At 47.3% G+C, this 19,553-nt stretch overlaps 1 protein-coding gene across 1 annotated transcript in view; it reads left to right on the forward strand.

The window, feature by feature from the left end:
• Window positions 1-19,150, forward strand: part of LOC135551175 (alpha-ketoglutarate-dependent dioxygenase FTO-like) — a 189,983-nt gene extending 170,833 nt beyond the window's left edge. Inside the window, exons 9-10 of the mRNA XM_064982540.1 lie at window positions 16,829-16,969; window positions 17,592-19,150. Of these exons, the coding sequence (XP_064838612.1) occupies window positions 16,829-16,969; window positions 17,592-17,598 (148 nt within the window). The 3' untranslated portion in view covers window positions 17,599-19,150. The remainder of the gene's footprint in view (window positions 1-16,828; window positions 16,970-17,591) is intronic.
• The last annotated feature ends 403 nt before the right edge of the window (window positions 19,151-19,553 follow it).

Consider the following 19,553-nt stretch of genomic DNA (forward strand, 5'->3'; position numbering starts at 1 on the left):
GTCAGTCATGGTTTTGATGAGATGGAGGAAGTTGCCCTATGAAGAAACTAGACATCCCTCCCCTGGTATCAGCTCCAAGGTAGAAGAATAGTCTCTGAAGGTCAGATCGGGTCGTTCACTTGCAGTTCACTAGCCCTCTCTCTCTCTCTCTGTGTGTGTGTGTGTGTGTGTGTGTGTGTGTGTGTGTGTGTGTGTGTGTGTGTGTGTGTGTGTGTGTGTGTGTGTGTGTGTGTGTGTGTGTGTGTGTGTGTGTGTGTGTGTGTGTGTGTGTGTGTGTGTGTGTGTGTGTGTGTGTGTGTGTGTGTGTGTGTGTGTGTGTGTGTGTGTGTGCGCATTAGGTTGTCTGGGATGGATTGTACCTGTCCTGGGGGCTAGTGGAAGCCCAGGGGCCGTGGAAGACGCCAACGCCTATGTATGTTCTGTTCCGCTGTGTTTGTGTGTGTGTGTTCTGCTGTGTGTGTGTAGTTTCTCTCTGTCTGTGAACATATGCTCTTTCACACGGTCCCCATGGCCCCAAATGTCAGAACAGAACCAGCTACCAGACAGAGACGTGGCGCATTGTACAGGACGGTGTTACCCCCTCTCCACCTCCATATCTCCTGTCTTGTGATGTTAACCGTTATTGAAGGTAAGTAGGTAACAGTGAGAGGGGGAAGGGGGGGTTGTCTCCTGTTTTTTAGAGCATTAAATCCTCAGAGTTCGGGAGAAATGCCTGTCAGGTGAATGTCAGAGAGACAGTTGCTGCAGTGTGCAGCAACTGCTCTCCTGTCCTTTGTGTGCAGGCAGGTACCCTGGGTCCCAGTGAGTAAGACCACGACATGAGAAAGCCATTTGTAGCAGGAACATGCTCTGTGCTGTATGTACTGGGGAATCAGGCAGTCTGAACCCACAGGACACAGTATAAACATTTGTGTGTCTATACAGTTACATTTCGGAACGTGGGTCCTGTTTTCTGTGTGCTCTTCCTCTCTCCCTGTGGACTGGAAACAGTGTCTACACCACTCAGAGTTGATGAGGCTGTTGTTCTGCCGTGTGGGTGGGAGGCTGTAGTGGACTATACTGGGTGCTGAGGCAGAATCGATGGGGGGAGAGGAGACGGGTACAGTGGCCCCAGGAGGGGGCCGGGGGCCTGGGATGGAGGTCAGGGGGGCTGGGGTGGAGATCCGGGGGGGCAGGAAGCCAGAGTTAACCCCTGCAGCTCCCCTCCAGCACCATGCAGGACACACCTCTGCTCTCAGACAGCCCTATTGATTTGTCCAACTGATAAAGTCTGTCTGCAGGTTAGCTGGTGTGTTAAATACCCCTCTTTTCACCTCCTAGCCTAGCGTGTGTTTGTGTGGGGCTGGAGTGGACTGAGGTGAGGACACAGACGGACACAGGCGCCATGCAGTGGTACAATTGATCAGGTGACTGACAGTGTTTGCTGGCTAACTCTCTCTCTCTCGCTCTCTCTTTTTCTCTCTCTCTCTGCCCCTGTGCCTCCTCCTATGCCCACACCTGGCACCAGGTGCGTCTCAGCCATTAGGTGGCGCCGGTATCCTCACTGTCACCCTGTTAGAACCCAGCCCTACCTACAGTATCCTCCATGGCACAGTGCTCTATTGTCATATCCCCAGGCTACAGGAAGACATAAGTCACAGAGCCGTTAGCCTTTGACACAACAGCGTGTGACAGGTCTGCTCGCTGTGAGGAACTCACATGGGGCATAAATCAATCCAGGGCCTGAATCCGAGGATCCTGCAGAGCAGGATGTATGTCTATGTTAATTCAAGCTTAACGTAGATTAATTCACAAGAGCCTGGGATTGTCGTGGTGTGTTGGCACATGTGATCTGTGTATGTAGGGAACTGGGAGAGAGAGAGATAAATGGAGCCAACGTTACTCCCCATGAGCTTAACACAAGGCAGTTCGCTCACGGTTCTGTGTGTGCGCGTGTGTGTGTGTGCTCATTTGTAATCTAATGACAGATGGGTGTAGTGTATGAACCCCCAGAAGCCACTGCTGCTGTGGCACATTTTTGTCCCCAGTGTTAGTTGGTTCAGTCCCTGGGTGTCTTTGAGTCAGAGCTGTCACAGGTGCTAGATAAGACACTGAGATATATATATACACACACACACACAGTGTGTCTACTGTGCTGCTCAGCTCGTTCTGTAACATAACCCAATGTGTTTCACAGAAGGGGAAAAGTTGCCAACCAGACACGTGTATCTAAATAAAGGACATTTCCTTCTAAACGACTGAGGTGTTGTAATCTGTTTTTTATTTTTATTAAAGCAATAACATTTTGTCATTGAGTCACCCGAGTGGAGAACAGGTGTAAAGGTATGCTAAAACAATAAGGCCCAGGGTGGAGAACAGGTGTTGAGGTATGCTAAAACAATAAGGCTCTGGGTGGAGAATAGGTATGGAGGTATGCTAAAACAATAAGGCTCTGGGTGGAGAATAGGTATGGAGGTATGCTAAAACAATAAGGCTCTGGGTGGAGAATAGGTAGGAGGCATGCTAAAACAATAAGGCTCTGGGTGGAGAATAGGTATGGAGGCATGCTAAAACAATAAGGCTCTGGGTGGAGAATAGGTATGGAGGTATGCTAAAACAATAAGGCTCTGGGTGGAGAATAGGTATGGAGGTATGCTAAAACAATAAGGCTCTGGGTGGAGAATAGGTATGGAGGTATGCTAAAACAATAAGGCTCTGGGTGGAGAATAGGTATGGAGGTATGCTAAAACAATAAGGCTCTGGGTGGAGAATAGGTATGGAGGCATGCTAAAACAATAAGGCTCTGGGTGGAGAATAGGTATGGAGGTATGCTAAAACAATAAGGCTCTGGGTGGAGAATAGGTATGGAGGTATGCTAAAACAATAAGGCTCTGGGTGGAGAATAGGTATGGAGGTATGCTAAAACAATAAGGCTCTGGGTGGAGAATAGGTATGGAGGTATGCTAAAACAATAAGGCTCTGGGTGGAGAATAGGTATGGAGGTATGCTAAAACAATAAGGCTCTGGGTGGAGAATAGGTATGGAGGCATGCTAAAACAATAAGGCTCTGGGTGGAGAATAGGTATGGAGGCATGCTAAAACAATAAGGCTCTGGGTGGAGAATAGGTATGGAGGTATGCTAAAACAATAAGGCTCTGGGTGGAGAATAGGTATGGAGGCATGCTAAAACAATAAGGCTCTGGGTGGAGAATAGGTATGGAGGTATGCTAAAACAATATGGCTCTTGGTGGAGAACAGGTGTGGAGGTATGCTAAAACAATAAGGCCCAGGGTGGAGAACAGGTGTGGAGGTATGCTAAAACAATAAGGCTCTTGGTGGAGAACAGGTATGGAGGTATGCTTAAACAACAAGGCTCTGGGTGGAGAACAGGTGTGGAGGTATGCCTAAACAATAAGCCTCTTGGTGGAGAACAGGTATGGAGGTATGCTAAAACAATAAGGCTCTGGGTGGAGACGACAGTATAGCAACTTCCCCCTCATCAAAATAAGTGAACTGGTTCTACAAAGCATCTTAGCATGTTTAGCCACTGTACAGAGAAGGCAGTGTAGTGGTTTATGACAGTGTGCTACACCAATGTTTGCTAGCTTTTCCTTCAAAAGTACATCAACTGCATCGTATTGTGTTTGCCGTGTCTTAGAGCCAGACATATGCAAAGCTGCCCCTCTCAGGATGAGAAATTATTAGCAGCGACAGAATGCCCAGTTGAAACAAAATGGCCGCCATCTAGGAGAAGTGCTGGCGAGCCTCCCTCTGTGATATGGCTGACAACAGCTTCACCTGCGACATGAGCAGAGAGGACAGCAACTAATTACGGGGACAAATATGTTTGGAGTGTGTGTGTGTTGTCTGGGCTCAGTCTGTTTATCTCAACCTCTGTTGGTTCAGACTCTCTCTCTCTCTCTGTTCTGATTTAACCAGAGGCAAAGCCTCCCAACTCATCAAATATTAAACAAGGCAAGGTTCTCAATGATTTTCTGTCTCTTCCTGTATTCACAGCTTCTTTCTTTCTGTCTCTCTCTCTTTGTCTCTGTCTCTCTTTCTCCTGCGAGGCGGACAGCGGAAGTCAGGCGGAATGAAAGCTGAAGTTTCTGCTGGGCGGCTAGTTGCCTCAATCAGCCATACAGGCTGGGGGCTGCAGGGGATTGCAGGGGGGTGAATGGACAGTGACATGTTGATGTTGTACTGAGAATGTTTGGATCCCCATGTGGCCAGAGAGCTAGCCCCTCCCCCTTCCACTCCACTCTCCTCTCCTAGCCCTCTTCCTCTCCTGCCTCTCCCAACCTCTCTTAGTCTCTCCGCCATCATCCTTTCCTCTCTTTCTTCAACCCCTCTCCTCTCTCCTCTCTGCCCCAGCCCCTATGTCCTGTTTACCCACCATCAAAGCTGGGCCTAAATACAGCTCACTGAGAACTGCAGCCAGAGGGCCAATGATGCTCCATCTGTACCCATCATCCATCTGCGTGTGTAAGTGTGTGTGTTGCTTCGACCAGTCAGCTGCCTGAGCTGTGTTTGTCCTGCTCCTCAGCTGCCTGATCCAAAGTTAGGCCTCACTGCTGGTGTCAGATGCCTTGCTTGACTCTGGATAGAGTAAGGATCTGGATGAATGATGTTGTGGTAACAGTTACCCAGAGCTGCATTGGTCTGATTTTGGACCTGTTTCTCTGTGTGGCCAGCTGGGTGTCTATGAGTCTCAGTACTGGGTTATCCCCTCTCCTAATCACAGCTGACCTTGGATCAGTGGTTTAAGTTCCAGAGTCAGGGGCACATCCTCAGTGAAATAGGGAGTGGAGAGACAAGAGCAGGTGGGCAGTTTTTTTGGGGGGTTGAGAGTGAAAGGAGATGAATGGGAGACTGTATCCCTTATTCCTACAGTGTAATCCATCTCTGTTCTCTACTGGCGTATGGCTCTAGTCTTCATTTAGCCGCCATTGTTCTGAATGGGAAGTTAACGTTTGTTACTTTACCTTTAAGAGACCTTTAAAACAGGCCAGTGGTATTCTCAGAGAAGACATACTTTACATATAGGAACATTAAACAGTCAGGTTATGTTTTAATATTGACATGGGCATTGCTTTGTTGGTGTAGTAGACAAAGGGCTGGGTGTACTGAAACACAATATGTTCTTTCTCTGATATCACTGGGCGTGAATATTCATTCTATTAGACTACAGGTCAACCGCATGTTTGTATAGCTCTTTGTATTAGTTCTTGATCCACTGTGGCGTTTTGTACCTGTTTGAACACAAACAGTATTTCTCTTCTTCACACCCTTATACACACATGTTCAAACACACAATACCACATATTAGACATATTCATTTTCACACACTTTCTGACATACACACACTCACCCCCTCCGTTGCATTGTGTTTCCTAGGCTGCTGTGCTGTGCCGTGCGGTACACTCTTGCACCCTGCTCAGTGCTGAAAGCCTCAGGCCCTGGCCTACCTTCCTGCTCCTCTAAACAAATTGCTCTCTTTCTGTTTCAGTCTTTTCACGGCAGCGTTTTAAATGCCGTGCCCTTTAATTACAGTATTTACTTAATAGGGTGAAACAAAACCCATGTTCACACAGCAGGAGGACCAGGTGACTCAGAAGGCTAAACACCTGGCAACAACACACTCCTCTGACACACACACCCACACACACACACCCACACACACCCACACTTAACAAAACACAGTGTTCTCTGGCTGGGAGAAAGTACTGGAGACCTGTGGGACATTTTCCACTTTGTTTACAGAAGCCACTCATGTCTATGGGAAAATGCTTCTTGTAAGTTAAAACATTTTAATTTGACAATCTTTAAAGTGGGTTAACAGATGGAAAGGAAATAAACATTCATGTCAGGGAAGACTACCAAGTGTCTTTTCTCTTGTCTCTTCTTCTGTCTTCCCCCCTCTCCTCTCCTCCTTTTCCATGCAACATTCCATGTTATATTTCTTTCCAATACACCTCCACAATGAAATCATCACTGCTAGATTACCCCAGCATTATGTTAATGACACGTCTGGGTCTTTAAATGGCTCTGTGGTTTCACATTGTTTGAGGGTGTTTCCCTAATCTCTCTGGTTCTGCACTTTAAATTTACATCTCCTTTTAAAAGCTACATATGAAGATGTGCCGATGAGGGAGGAGCCTCACTGACATCATTCAGTGAGGTCACACAGGAAGTGATGTCTCAATGCGAACCTTTAACTGTAGCAGTACAAGAAGATGTGACATGTTGATTTGTCGTGTCTCTTCCTCTAATCTCTTTTCTCTCTCTTTTCAAACCAGGTTAATGTACTCCATCTATCTGAAACCTAATACCTATTGTACAACAGTTTAAAGCTCCTGTCCCACAGTTTAACACCATAAAGGCCTCAGATATTTAACACTACATCCCCCGTAGCTAGCAGAATGGCTTGTAACAGGCAATCTGAGGCACAATACCTATGATTAGCCAACCCAGGTTGACCCTGCCATTGTCACCTGCAGACAGGTGGGAATTGTGCGAGTCTCCGGTGACCTTATCATGTGACCATGGTCAGGTGTCAGTCGGGGGAGAGGCTGTATAGCTGTCGAGGCAGGCCTCATCCATCATCTTCTCTTATTGCTCTCTCTCTCTCTGCATGATGCCCAGAAGGCGCTAGCAGGGTGGGGAGCCAGGGGTAAGGTTGAGGGGGGTGGAGGGTGGAAGAGAGGTGGTGGTGGTGGAATGATCGTTTTACAGGAACGTTCACGGAACAACAAGTTTTCACAGCAACTGTGCGCCGTTCCACCACAAATAAAGAGTTACGGCTCCCAGCCCCACAGTAACCCTCTTCCTGATCCCAGAGCAGATTTATGGCCTTCAACCGCTGGGCTGTGAAAAACTGCAAACACTGACAGGCTCGTAACCTCTTTACCCTCTCCATCAAGACTCTTATTGCTCAGTTTTCTCTCCTGGGCTGTATAAATAAACACAGTCACTGTGAAAAACTCACATTTCTCTTTAAACCAACTCTAATTAGTTTTCCCTCACTATATCAAAATGCTTCACTCTGGTATTTGGCCTCATGTATGGAATAATATTGCATTATGGGGGCTGTGTTGGCATGTTGAGACATTGGTCCCTGTTGAGTCTTAGCCATGGTGTCTTCATGGCTGTCGTCGTTATGGCTTGAAATGGCCAGAGTAAAAGTTTGTTTACAGTTTGAGGTCTCCGACCTGAACCAGCTGCATTAGTCGATGCTATGGAGCTCTCACAGGTGGCTTGGAGGCCCTCTTCATCCCTCTTGGAACACACACCCACACACAGCCTTAGGGGATGACCAATGACCCGCCCCTGTGGGAAGAACACACGGCCAGAAGCAGTGGACAGAACCTCTATCTGTTTGTCTTTACACCCTGATTGCATTTGAACAAACGTTGTCTGCTTGTAAATGTTGGCATTAGGCTGCATTCCATCCCATAGCCCAAGGTAAGAGAGGAGAGTTGTAGCAGAGTAGGGCTGTGGTGTTGGATAATTTGTCACGCTGTTAAACGACTAATGGACATCCACCTGGTTTGAGAGCAACAGCAGCAGTTTGCCTGGCTCCTCCTTTGCAAGTCCAGACTGCAATTGTGTTTTATGGCCCCAATTATAAAAGATATTTAGCGACTACCTTGCTGCTTGTGTGTTTTGCATCTGGTTGGTGGAGGCTCCAGACACTCAACAACCCACCTAGCCAGCCCACATCAAACAACCTCGGTGTGAGACTTGGTGTGCTCTGCTCTGATGAGCCCTGCTTTTTATCAATGCCTCATTCACCTAGTTATTGAATCATGCAGCACAGGAGTATTGCGGAGAGCAGAAGTGCACATGATGTGGTTGTACGTGCCACAGCCCAGACCTACAGGTCCTGTGTTCCCACTGCTGTCATGTAGGAGTCCTGCAGGCTCGAATAAAGTCAAATAACAAAGTCTCCTATTTGTTTCATGTGGTTTAATGAGCAGACGCACAACAGACTGTAGCTGGATGGAAGGGGACCTCACAGGGTCTGAGTCTGGCTGTGGTGGGGTGGCGGGGCGTCCCACCCAAAGGTAGCTCACTCATTGTTACAAGCAGCACCACCCTGGGAGGGGGGGGGGTGTGTGTGTGTGTGTCCTGCTCCCGACCAAAAGGCATTTGCGTGTTTTCCACAGCCATTAATTAGAGGGATCAGATGTTAGTTTTATTAGCAGGGGCTGTTTAAAAGGAGTCAAAATGAAAGGAACATATGTCACGCATTGGATGCCCCGCCCGCTCCCCCTATTCCTCTCCTCCACAGTCACCCACCTCATATACTCACGGAGAGCACAGTCAGCACAGTCTGTCTGCAGACAATAGTGGTCAGTGGATTGATCCTGAGGAAGCTGTTGGGACGTTGCCCTACCCACGCTCTGCTGTACCTACCACTGTGGGGCTTGACCCCACGAGGCCTGTGGGCAAATTAAAGAGCACAGGCAGCCTCACTAAACCTTACAGTATAGTACATGACTCCACACAGTTACCACTGAACCTTACAGTATAGTACATGACTCTACACAGTTACCCCTGAACCTTACAGTATAGTACATGACTCCACACAGTTACCCCTGAACCTTACAGTATAGTACATGACTCTACACAGTTACCCCTGAACCTTACAGTATAGTACATGACTCCACACAGTTACCACTGAACCTTACAGTATAGTACATGACTCTACACAGTTACCCCTGAACCTTACAGTATAGTACATGCCTCTACACAGTTACCCCTGAACCTTACAGTATAGTACATGACTCTACACAGTTACCCCTGAACCTTACAGTATAGTACATGACTCTACACAGTTACCACTGAACCTTACAGTATAGTACATGACTCCACACAGTTACCACTGAACCTTACAGTATAGTACATGACTCCACACAGTTACCCCTGAACCTTACAGTATAGTACATGACTCCACACAGTTACCCCTGAACCTTACAGTATAGTACATGACTCCACACAGTTACCCCTAAACCTTACAGTATAGTACATGACTCCACACAGTTACCACTGAACCTTACAGTATAGTACATGACTCCACACAGTTACCACTGAACCTTACAGTATAGTACATGACTCCACACAGTTACCCCTGAACCTTACAGTATAGTACATGACTCCACACAGTTACCCCTGAACCTTACAGTATAGTACATGACTCCACACAGTTACCCTTACAGTATAGTACATGACTCCACACAGTTACCCCTGAACCTTACAGTATAGTACATGACTCTACACAGTTACCACTGAACCTTACAGTATAGTACCTCCACACAGTTACCCCTGAACCTTACAGTATAGTACATGACTCCACACAGTTACCCTGAACCTTACAGTATAGACATCCACACAGTTACCCCTGAACCTTACAGTATAGTACATGACTCCACACAGTTACCCCCTGATAGTACATGACTCTACACAGTTACCCCTGAACCTTACAGTATAGTACATGACTCCACAGTTACCCTGAACCTTACAGTATAGTACATGACTCCACAGTTACCACTGAACCTTACAGTATAGACTCTACACAGTACCCCTGAACCTTACAGTATAGACTCCACACAGTTACCCCTGAACCTTACAGTATAGTACATGACTCCACACAGTTACATGACTCCACACAGTTACCCCTGAACCTTACAGTATAGTACATGACTTACAGTATAGTACATGACTCCACACAGTTACCCCTGAACCTTACAGTATAGTACATGACTCCACACAGTTACCAGGAACCTTACAGTATAGTACATGACTCCACACAGTTACCCCTGAACCTTACAGTATAGTACATGACTCCACACAGTTGTGTGCACCCGAGACATGAACCTTACAGTATAGTACATGACTCCACACAGTTACCCCTGAACCTTACAGTATAGTACATGACTCCACACAGTTACCCCCGCTGAACCTTACAGTATAGTACATGACTCCACACAGTTACCCCTGAACCTTACAGTATAGTACATGACTCCACACAGTTACCACTGAACCTTACAGTATAGTACATGACTCCACACAGTTACCCTGAACCTTACAGTATAGTACATGACTCCACACAGTTACCCCTGAACCTTACAGTATAGTACATGTACACAGACAGAGATAGTACAGTATAGTACATGACTCCACACAGTTACCCAGTATAGTACATGAACCTTACAGTGACTCCACACAGTTACCCCTGAACCTTACAGTATAGTACATGACTCCACACAGTTACCCCTGAACCTTACAGTATAGTACATGACTCCACACAGTTACCCTGAACCTTACAGTATAGTACATGACTCCACACAGTTACCCCCTTACAGAACCTTACCCCTGTATAGTACATGACTCCACACAGTTACCCCTGAACCTTACAGTATAGTACATGACTCTACACAGTTACCCCTGAACCTTACAGTTACCCCTGAACCTTACAGTATAGTACATGACTCTACACAGTTACCCTGAACCTTACAGTATAGTACATGACTCTACACAGTTACCCCTGAACCTTACAGTATAGTACATGACTCTACACAACCTTACAGTTACCTCCACACAGTTACCCCTGAACCTGAACCTTACAGTATAGTACATGACTCTACACAGTTACCACTGAACCTTACAGTATAGTACATGACTCCACACAGTTACCACTGAACCTTACAGTATAGTACATGACTCCACACAGTTACCCCTGAACCTTACAGTATAGTACATGACTCCACACAGTTACCCCTGAACCTTACAGTATAGTACATGACTCCACACAGTTACCCCTGAACCTTACAGTATAGTACATGACTCCACAGTATACTACACAACCTTACAGTGTAGTACATGACTCCACACAGTTACCACTGAACCTTACAGTATAGTACACTCCACACAGACCCCTCCTTACACAGTTCCACTGACTCTTACACAAGACAGAGATGTGTACAGGTACAGGCGAGACATGCCCGCTGAACCGCTGTCATCCTGGGCAACATGATTGCGTACATCACCTTCGGCGGCTAGTCTGAATTTATGAGACACATGCCTGTTTCTGCATGACTTGTTTGATTGCATTCTCTGGTCTGTGGCTTCGCTGGCAAGGCCGTAAAACTTCACACCTGCAGAGTTCTAAAGGACTGAACTGTGGGTGTAGGGGAGAAAATGAGGAACCAGGTGAACTGAGGCTCTCACACACACACACACACACACACACACACACAAAGAGAGATATCACAACCCATCTCCTTAAAAGGCATTTCCATCAGGCAGCAACCCCACCCTACCTATTCCGTACATAATGTCTTTATCAAACAGTCTCCATTTACTCCCATGTGTGGTTACAAATGATCTCCTGTAGCAATAACACAATAAGTGTTGTCTGCTATCTATGTTAGCCTGCTTTTTTCCACTTGGCCTGACACAATCGTGGCATTTATCAGTGTAATTGCATGAGTCGGAAGCACTGACGTTGTCTATTAGGCGGCTGTCCATCCTGTTAAGAGCAGAGAGGCTTTTAATGTATGGCCCTGGTGGCAGGATTGGACTCAGCACAATTACATGGCTAGTGGAGAGATGGAGGGTTCCTGATCGGGACCAGCCGGGGGGAGGAGGAGGAGGAGGGGGAGGGGGGAGGAGGAGGAGGAAGGGGGGGAGGGGGGGGGAGGAGGAGGAGGGGGAGGGGGAGGAGGGGGGAGGGGGAGGGGGGGAGGGGAGGGGGAGGAGGAGGGAGGAGGGGGGGAGGAGGGGGAGGAGGGGGAGGGGAGGGGAGGAGGGGGGGGGAGGAGGAGGGAGGGGGGGAGGAGGAGGGGGAGGGGGGAGGAGGGGGGAGGAGGGGGAGGAGGAGGGAGGAGGAGGAGGGGGGGGGGGGGAGGGGGAGGGGGAGGGGGAGGGGGAGGGGGAGGGGGGGGAGGGGAGGGGGAGGAGGGGGAGGAGGGGGAGGGGAGGAGGAGGAGGGAGGAGGAGGAGGGGGGGAGGGGGGGGGGGGGGGAGGGGGGAGGGAGGGGGAGGGAGGAGGAGGGGGGGGAGGAGGGAGGAGGAGGAGGAAGAGGAGGAAGAAGAGAGAGAGAGAGAGGTTAATCATTTTATTTACTTGCAGCAATGGATTTATTTTTCTTCCCCCTCTCTTTCTCTCCCTCTCTCTCTCCCTCTCTCTCCCTCTCTCTCTCTCCCTCTCTCTCTCCTTTCTTTACCAGGCAGGGCAGTGAGTGGGCTGAGGAGGGAGGGCTGAGCCACGGGGAAATCGATGGGGAGCGCATTACAGTAAAACGTATTGATTAGGAGAGACCTGCGAGCACCGTGTCGGTCGCGGAGATGGTGGAATGATGCAATGCTTAAAGGAATTTATCCTTTGACTTTTACATTAACCTTTTATTGACTGCTTTGCCTGTCCATAATTAACACTCACTTTAGCTAAAGTGGTTAGTTTGAGCAGAGCAGTGTGGGGCCGGAGCCTGGGTCCTATGGTGAGCTTCTCCGCCAGCTAGAGCCCTATAGCCCCCTCCTTGCCACAGACCCTGCGGCCCAAATGGCATCCTATTCACTATTTAGTGCACTACTTTGAACCAGGGCTAAAGGACTCTGATCAAAAGTAGTGCACTATATGGGGAATAGGGTGCCTTTTAGGAGGCAGGCAGACAGAACAGTTCAAGTGCAGTGTGTGGCTGCACTATGGAAGGCCTCTGTGGAATAAAAGGCGATAGAAGCTCAGATTCCTTTCACATTAGCATACTATTTGAGCAGGCCTGCCGGGCTATAGGGTTTCAGGGCAAATTGAAATGAGTGATTGTATTGCCAATCTCTCCTGAGCGAGTGGGCGAGAGAGCACCAGATGGGATAGTTAGCCCATATCTGTCTAGGGTTAATCCGTTGGAACACTGTAGACTCACAAACACACCCCTAGTCCTCTAGCTCTGCCTCTCTTTCTCCATCCCGCTCTCCCTCCTCTTTGTCTTTGACCTTACCTTTAAGGTGCTGTTTTCCCAGGGGAAAGTGGTGATTTGTGAGAATGTGTATAGTGCTGTGGCTCACAATGCATTTCTATGAGAGTTTAAGGTACCAGACTAGATATTGAATGATTTCATTCCATTTCATTCCATCAGTTAAGTGAAGGTGTGGTATATGCAGCTATTGGAGGTAGTGGGTTGAATGTCCTTGCCTCTATTATATTTGACACAACTCTCATCCTCATAACTACTGCATCTCTGGTTAAACAGACCTCTCCAGTTTAATCCGGTTAGATTCTCTGTCAGATGAGTACAGTATTACCACATAATGAACTTCACCACATATTTACATGGTCCATCTTCATATCCTCGTTCAGGACAGCCGGAAAGAGGCCAGTGTTTTCTATTGTACCAGTCTAACATGAATAGTTCATTCACTCTCAAACTCAAACGGCACTGTGTTCCCATGGCCTTTGGTGTCGGTCCGCTGATGTCAGCAGAACGTGTGCGTGTGAGGCGTCCCTCTATTCTCTGTGTGTCTGTGTCTCTCTTCATCCAGTTCTATATGTATGCCTGGCGTGTCTGTCGTCCTCTCTCTGAAGTGGCGCTTCCTGTAATTCTGCCCCTAAATAAATCATGAGAACATTTAGACCCATGTCTTGTCACGCAGCCCCAAGGTCAGCTGATCCTATTATTTATCAAGTCATCTGCTACATAATGGTACTTAGAGCATGTTAACACATTCTATTATCAGGCCCCTGATCTGAGGCCTGGAAGATATATGTGGATGGTGTATGTTAATAGCGTCCTCTTGGTGTAATGCACTACCTATCAGAGGGTTAGACCACAGCTGAATGGTACCACTTAGCTGAACAACTACTCCAGCATTAAGTGGCCCTTGGTTGAAATATAGAACGGCCAATTGAGGCAGGGATGGCCTGGACTGCCTGTTCCCTGGCCACATTAACGACCTCCCCGTCACATCCATAACACACACCTCCCTGTTAGGGACCCCAGAGACTGTAGGGGGGTGGGGAGGCAGGGGGAAGCAGGATGCCTGGGGTAGGGATGGGGAGGTAGGGTGTCAGGGAGTCAGACACCAACCAGCTTCTTTTTCAGAAGGAGGAGGAGGAGATAGTGAAGTAAGGAGTAACTGTGACACACACACACACTTTGACCACAACCCCCCACCACCACTGGCCCCTCCCACCTTTCCCCTCCTTCACTTCCAGGTCAGAGGTCAGCTTCATCTGTCACTATGGAAGACAGATTTACATTGACAGTCCAGACTGCCACCAAGTCACCTGTGTAAATACAATACTGATTCCTACTGAGACGTCTCATACCGTGATGCTTTGGTATCCATTTTGATCCAACAGACTAGGTGGTGGAAGCAGTAGAAGTCATAATCCATTAATCATATACAGTGCCTTGCGAAAGTATTCGGCCCCCTTGAACTTTGCGACCTTTTGCCACATTTCAGGCTTCAAACATAGAGATATAAAACTGTATTTTTTTGTGAAGAATCAACAACAAGTGGGACACAATCATGGAGTGGAACGACATTTATTGGATGTTTCAAACTTTTTAAACAAATCAAAAACTGAAAAATTGGGCATGTAAAATTATTCAGCCCCTTTACTTTCAGTGCAGCAAACTCTCTCCAGAAGTTCAGTGAGGATCTTTGAATGATCCAATGTTGACCTAAATGACTAATGATAATAAATACAATCCACCTGTGTGTAATCAAGTCTCCGTATAAATGCACCTGCACTGTGATAGTCTCAGAGGTCCGTTAAAAGCGCAGAGAGCATCATGAAGAACAAGGAACACACCAGGCAGGTCCGAGATACTGTTGTGAAGAAGTTTAAAGCCGGATTTGGATACAAAAAGATTTCCCAAGCTTTAAACATCCCAAGGAGCACTGTGCAAGCGATAATATTGAAATGGAAGGAGTATCAGACCACTGCAAATCTACCAAGACCTGGCCGTCCCTCTAAACTTTCAGCTCATACAAGGAGAAGACTGATCAGAGATGCAGCCAAGAGGCCCATGATCACTCTGGATGAACTGCAGAGATCTACAGCTGAGGTGGGAGACTCTGTCCATAGGACAACAATTAGTCGTATATTGCACAAATCTGGCCTTTATGGAAGAGTGGCAAGAAGAAAGCCATTTCTTAAAGATATCCATAAAAAGTGTCGTTTAAAGTTTGCCACAAGCCACCTGGGAGACACACCAAACATGTGGAAGAAGGTGCTCTGGTCAGATGAAACCAAAATTGAACTTTTTGGCAACAATGCAAAAGGTTATGTTTGGCGTAAAAGCAACACAGCTCATCAACCTGAACACACCATCCCCACTGTCAAACATTTTGCTGGCAGCATCATGGTTTGGGCCTGCTTTTCTTCAGCAGGGACAGGGAAGATGGTTAAAATTGATGGGAAGATGGATGGAGCCAAATACAGGACCATTCTGGAAGAAAACCTGATGGAGTCTGCAAAAGACCTGAGACTGGGACGGAGATTTGTCTTCCAACAAGACAATGATCCAAACATAAAGCAAAATCTACAATGGAATGGTTCAAAAATAAACATATCCAGGTGTTAGAATGGCCAAGTCAAAGTCCAGACCTGAATCCAATCGAGAATCTGTGGAAAGAACTGAAAACTGCTGTTCACAAATGATCTCCATCCAACCTCACTGAGCTCTTGCTGTTTTGCAAGGAGGAATGGGAAAAAAATTCAGTCTCTCGATGTGCAAAACTGATAGAGACATACCCCAAGCGACTTACAGCTGTAATCGCAGCAAAAGGTGGCGCTACAAAGTATTAACTTAAGGGGGCTGAATAATTTTGCACGCCCAATTTTTCCGTTTTTGTTTGTTAAAAAAGTTTGAAATATCCAATAAATGTCGTTCCACTTCATGATTGTGGCCCACTTGTTGTTGATTCTTCACAAAAAAATACAGTTTTATATCTTTATGTTTGAAGCCTGAAATGTGGCAAAAGGTCGCAAAGTTCAAGGGGGCCGAATACTTTCGCAAGGCACTGTAATGTAGAGACTGTAGAAACACCATGTAATAACATCAGAGGGCTGTTTCTCTATCTGTCTCTTGTTCTGACTGGATGAAAGGAGAGGGCTTTTCAGAGAAACCATCTGGCTGTGTGAAAATGACTGGAGCATTAATCACTGAGGATACTGTTGCTTTGTCATCATATTGACGGTTTAAACCACAACACACAGATCACACACCCATGTAGGGCTACATACAAAAGATTCCTGGCTCTCACCTCTCAAACAGATCACATACCTACCCCCCCCCCCACTCACACACACACACACACACACCCTGCAGGGTCTAGTAGGGACCAGTCTATTGGAAGTCATAAAGAGAACAGGAGAGGAAACACAAGCCCACTGCCTCCTGGTCAAACACACATTGGTCCTCCCTGTGTGTTTACAGAAAACACACAACACACATTGGTCCTCCCTGTGTGTTTACAGAAAACACACAACACACATTGGTCCTCCCTGTGTGTTTACAGAAAACACACAACACACATTGGTCCTCCCTGTGTGTTTACAGAAAACACACAACACACATTGGTCCTCCCTGTGTGTTTACAGAAAACACACTCCACACTCACCCAACAATTACCTCCCATTATTGTGTGATCTGCTCAAACTCACTATCAGTCAGATACAGGTCTCATTTTCTTTGTTATACCGTGAACCACCACTGTTGATTTACATTGCTTCTGTGTAACAATGTGTAATGATGGTGGCGTCTGTATAGGAGGTGATTTATGTCCAGAGGAGTGTCTGACCTGTCCTGTTATTTCCTGTCCTTGTCTGTCCCCCCAGGTGCCATTCCAGCCTGGCCCAGACCCTGCCCCCAGAAGAGGCCCCCGTGGACCGGCCGTTTTGGGCTGACGACGACCCCAGCATGCCTCTGCCCTTTGACCTAGCTGACATCATCAACAGGGTGGAGTCACTCCTCTGGAGGTCGGTCGCAGACACACTTAAGCGGAAACAGGCACACAGACACACACACACACACTTAAATAACATAACTCACTTATATGAGTCTGCATACCTCCCTGTAGCTCCTTGATTGTCCTGTCACCATACAACAATACTTAACCATCTCCTTCATAGACCTACGTGGTGTTGCCACCACCCACTTTTCTGTAACTGCTGCCTCTCTGGTCAGCAGTTCTCTTCCTTAGTCAGAAATACAGTTGAATTATCCCATCCTGTTGGCATTTAAACTCAGCAGACATTACTCTGCAGTATGCTTGCCTTTTCATAGCCATAGTCTCTGATTGGCTCATTAGATGTTTCCCAAATGGCACCCTATTCCCCATGTAGCGCGCCCCATTTGACCTGATACCTATGGGCCCTGGTCCAGAGTAGCCCACAATAAGGGTAATAGGGTGCCATTTGGAATGCAGACTTTGGCTCCTTCAGTCTGTGTGTTAATTACAGTGTGTGGCCGGGTCCCGGCCCTGCCTGCACTCTGACATCTCAATGACTTGTTGTCATACAGACGGAGTGAGTGACTGGATGGGCTGTGAATAGATGGATGGAGGAATGACTGGGCTTGTGTTTTCTTTCCTCCTGTCAGGATGTGACGGATGGGACACAAAGTAAAGAGAAGGAGAAAGAGAGCGAGAGAGTCACCCCGTCATCTGAACAGCCTGTATTGTGAGGACAGACGACCGAGGAGGAGAACAGGACCTACCAACTCCTGATGGTGTCAACGTCCTCCAATGGGGGTACACTTCCCCACCCCAGCCCACCCTGGACCCCTCCCAACCCTGTACCTCGCCCCACCCCGCCCAAACCAGTCTCATCTATCTTTGCTTGGATTGACTCAACATGGCTGCAACATGAGGATGGAACCCTGAGTAGTGCTTTGCTAACATGTTATAGCTGGTATTGGAACTAGTCTCACAATGGTAATGTGGATAACCTGCAGAATTAAAACTGAATGTGTAGGAATGTATTATTTCAATGAATGTTCTGTTTCTTTTCTACATTTAACCAGCTTTGTGTATGGATATGACAAATAGTCATAAAGATGTAGGATCTTAATTTGACCAGTTTCTCACAGCAGCAAAATTGTCCTGCAGCAACAGGAAATGTGAGTTATTGGGTGGATTATAATTAATGGACATTTTTGTAAGGGTTGATACATTTTTACTTAGGGCAAATCAAGTCTGACATTTTCATGTGGAAATTACAAACATAAATCCTTTTAAACCTTTTAAACCTTGAATGCACTACAAGTTTGCATTTCCTTGCTGCTCAGGAAATTTCCTGCAACAACAGGGTGATCAAATTCAAATCCTATATCTGTAGTACATTTATACTTTCTGTTTCTAACTCAATGTTGTTCTAATTATAGTGTTGTATCCTAATGTCCATTCACTTCCTGTATTTCACAACTTTCTTGTTCAGAATCTCACAGGGCATGACTTTGTGTTACTAAGATGTGACTGAAAGTGTTTGTGTGTGTGTGTGTGTGTGTGTGTGTGTGTGTGTGTGTGTGTGTGTGTGTGTGTGTGTGTGTGTGTGTGTGTGTGTGTGTGTGTGTGTGTGTGTGTGTGTGTGTGTGTGTGTGTGTGTGTGTGTGTGTGTGTGTGTGTGTGTGTGTGTGTGTGTGTGTGTGTGTGTGTGTGTGTGTGTGTGAGAGAGAATGTGTGCCACTGCAGTATTTACAGTATGTGAAATTGTATGTGTGTGAAGCAGTATGATAGGGCCTGTAGAGATTGAAGCTGGGAGATGTTTGTGTTAGAGAGGAAAGGACACGAGTCTAGTAGGCCTCTAGGTTCTAGTAGGCATGTCTCTGTCTGCCGGCCTGTCTCTAGTCTGCTCTGTAGGGCTGAAAGGCAGCCCAGGCAGACAGCTACTGTAGGACTGAAAGGCAGCCCGACTGTAGGACTGAAAGGCAGCCCAGGCAGACAGCTACTGTAGGACTGAAAGGCAGCCCAGGCAGACAGCTACTGTAGGGCTGAAAGGCAGCCCAGGCAGACAGCTACTGTAGGGCTGAAAGGCAGCCCAGGCAGACAGCTACTGTAGGACTGAAAGGCAGCCCAGGCAGACAGCCTACTGTAGGACTGAAAGGCAGCCCGACTGTAGGACTGAAAGGCAGCCCAGGCAGACAGCTACTGTAGGGCTGAAAGGCAGCAGGCAGACAGCTAGTAGGGCTGAAAGGCAGCCCAGGCAGACAGCTACTGTAGGGCTGAAAGGCAGCCCAGGCAGACAGCCTACTGTAGGACTGAAAGGCAGCCCAGGCAGACAGCTACTGTAGGACTGAAAGGCAGCCCTGACAGACAGCTACTGTAGGACTGAAAGGCAGCCCTGACAGACAGCTACTGTAGGACTGAAAGGCAGCCCAGACAGACAGCTACTGTAGGACTGAAAGGCAGCCCAGACAGACAGCTACTGTAGGACTGAAAGGCAGCCCAGACAGACAGCAGCTACTGTAGGACTGACTGTAGGACTGAAAGGCAGCCCAGACAGACAGCTACTGTAGGACTGAAAGGCAGACAGACAGTTTATGTAGGGCTGAAAGGCAGCCCAG

Source organism: Oncorhynchus masou, chromosome 1 (genome assembly GCF_036934945.1).
Source record: "Oncorhynchus masou masou isolate Uvic2021 chromosome 1, UVic_Omas_1.1, whole genome shotgun sequence".
NCBI lineage: Eukaryota > Metazoa > Chordata > Actinopteri > Salmoniformes > Salmonidae > Oncorhynchus > Oncorhynchus masou.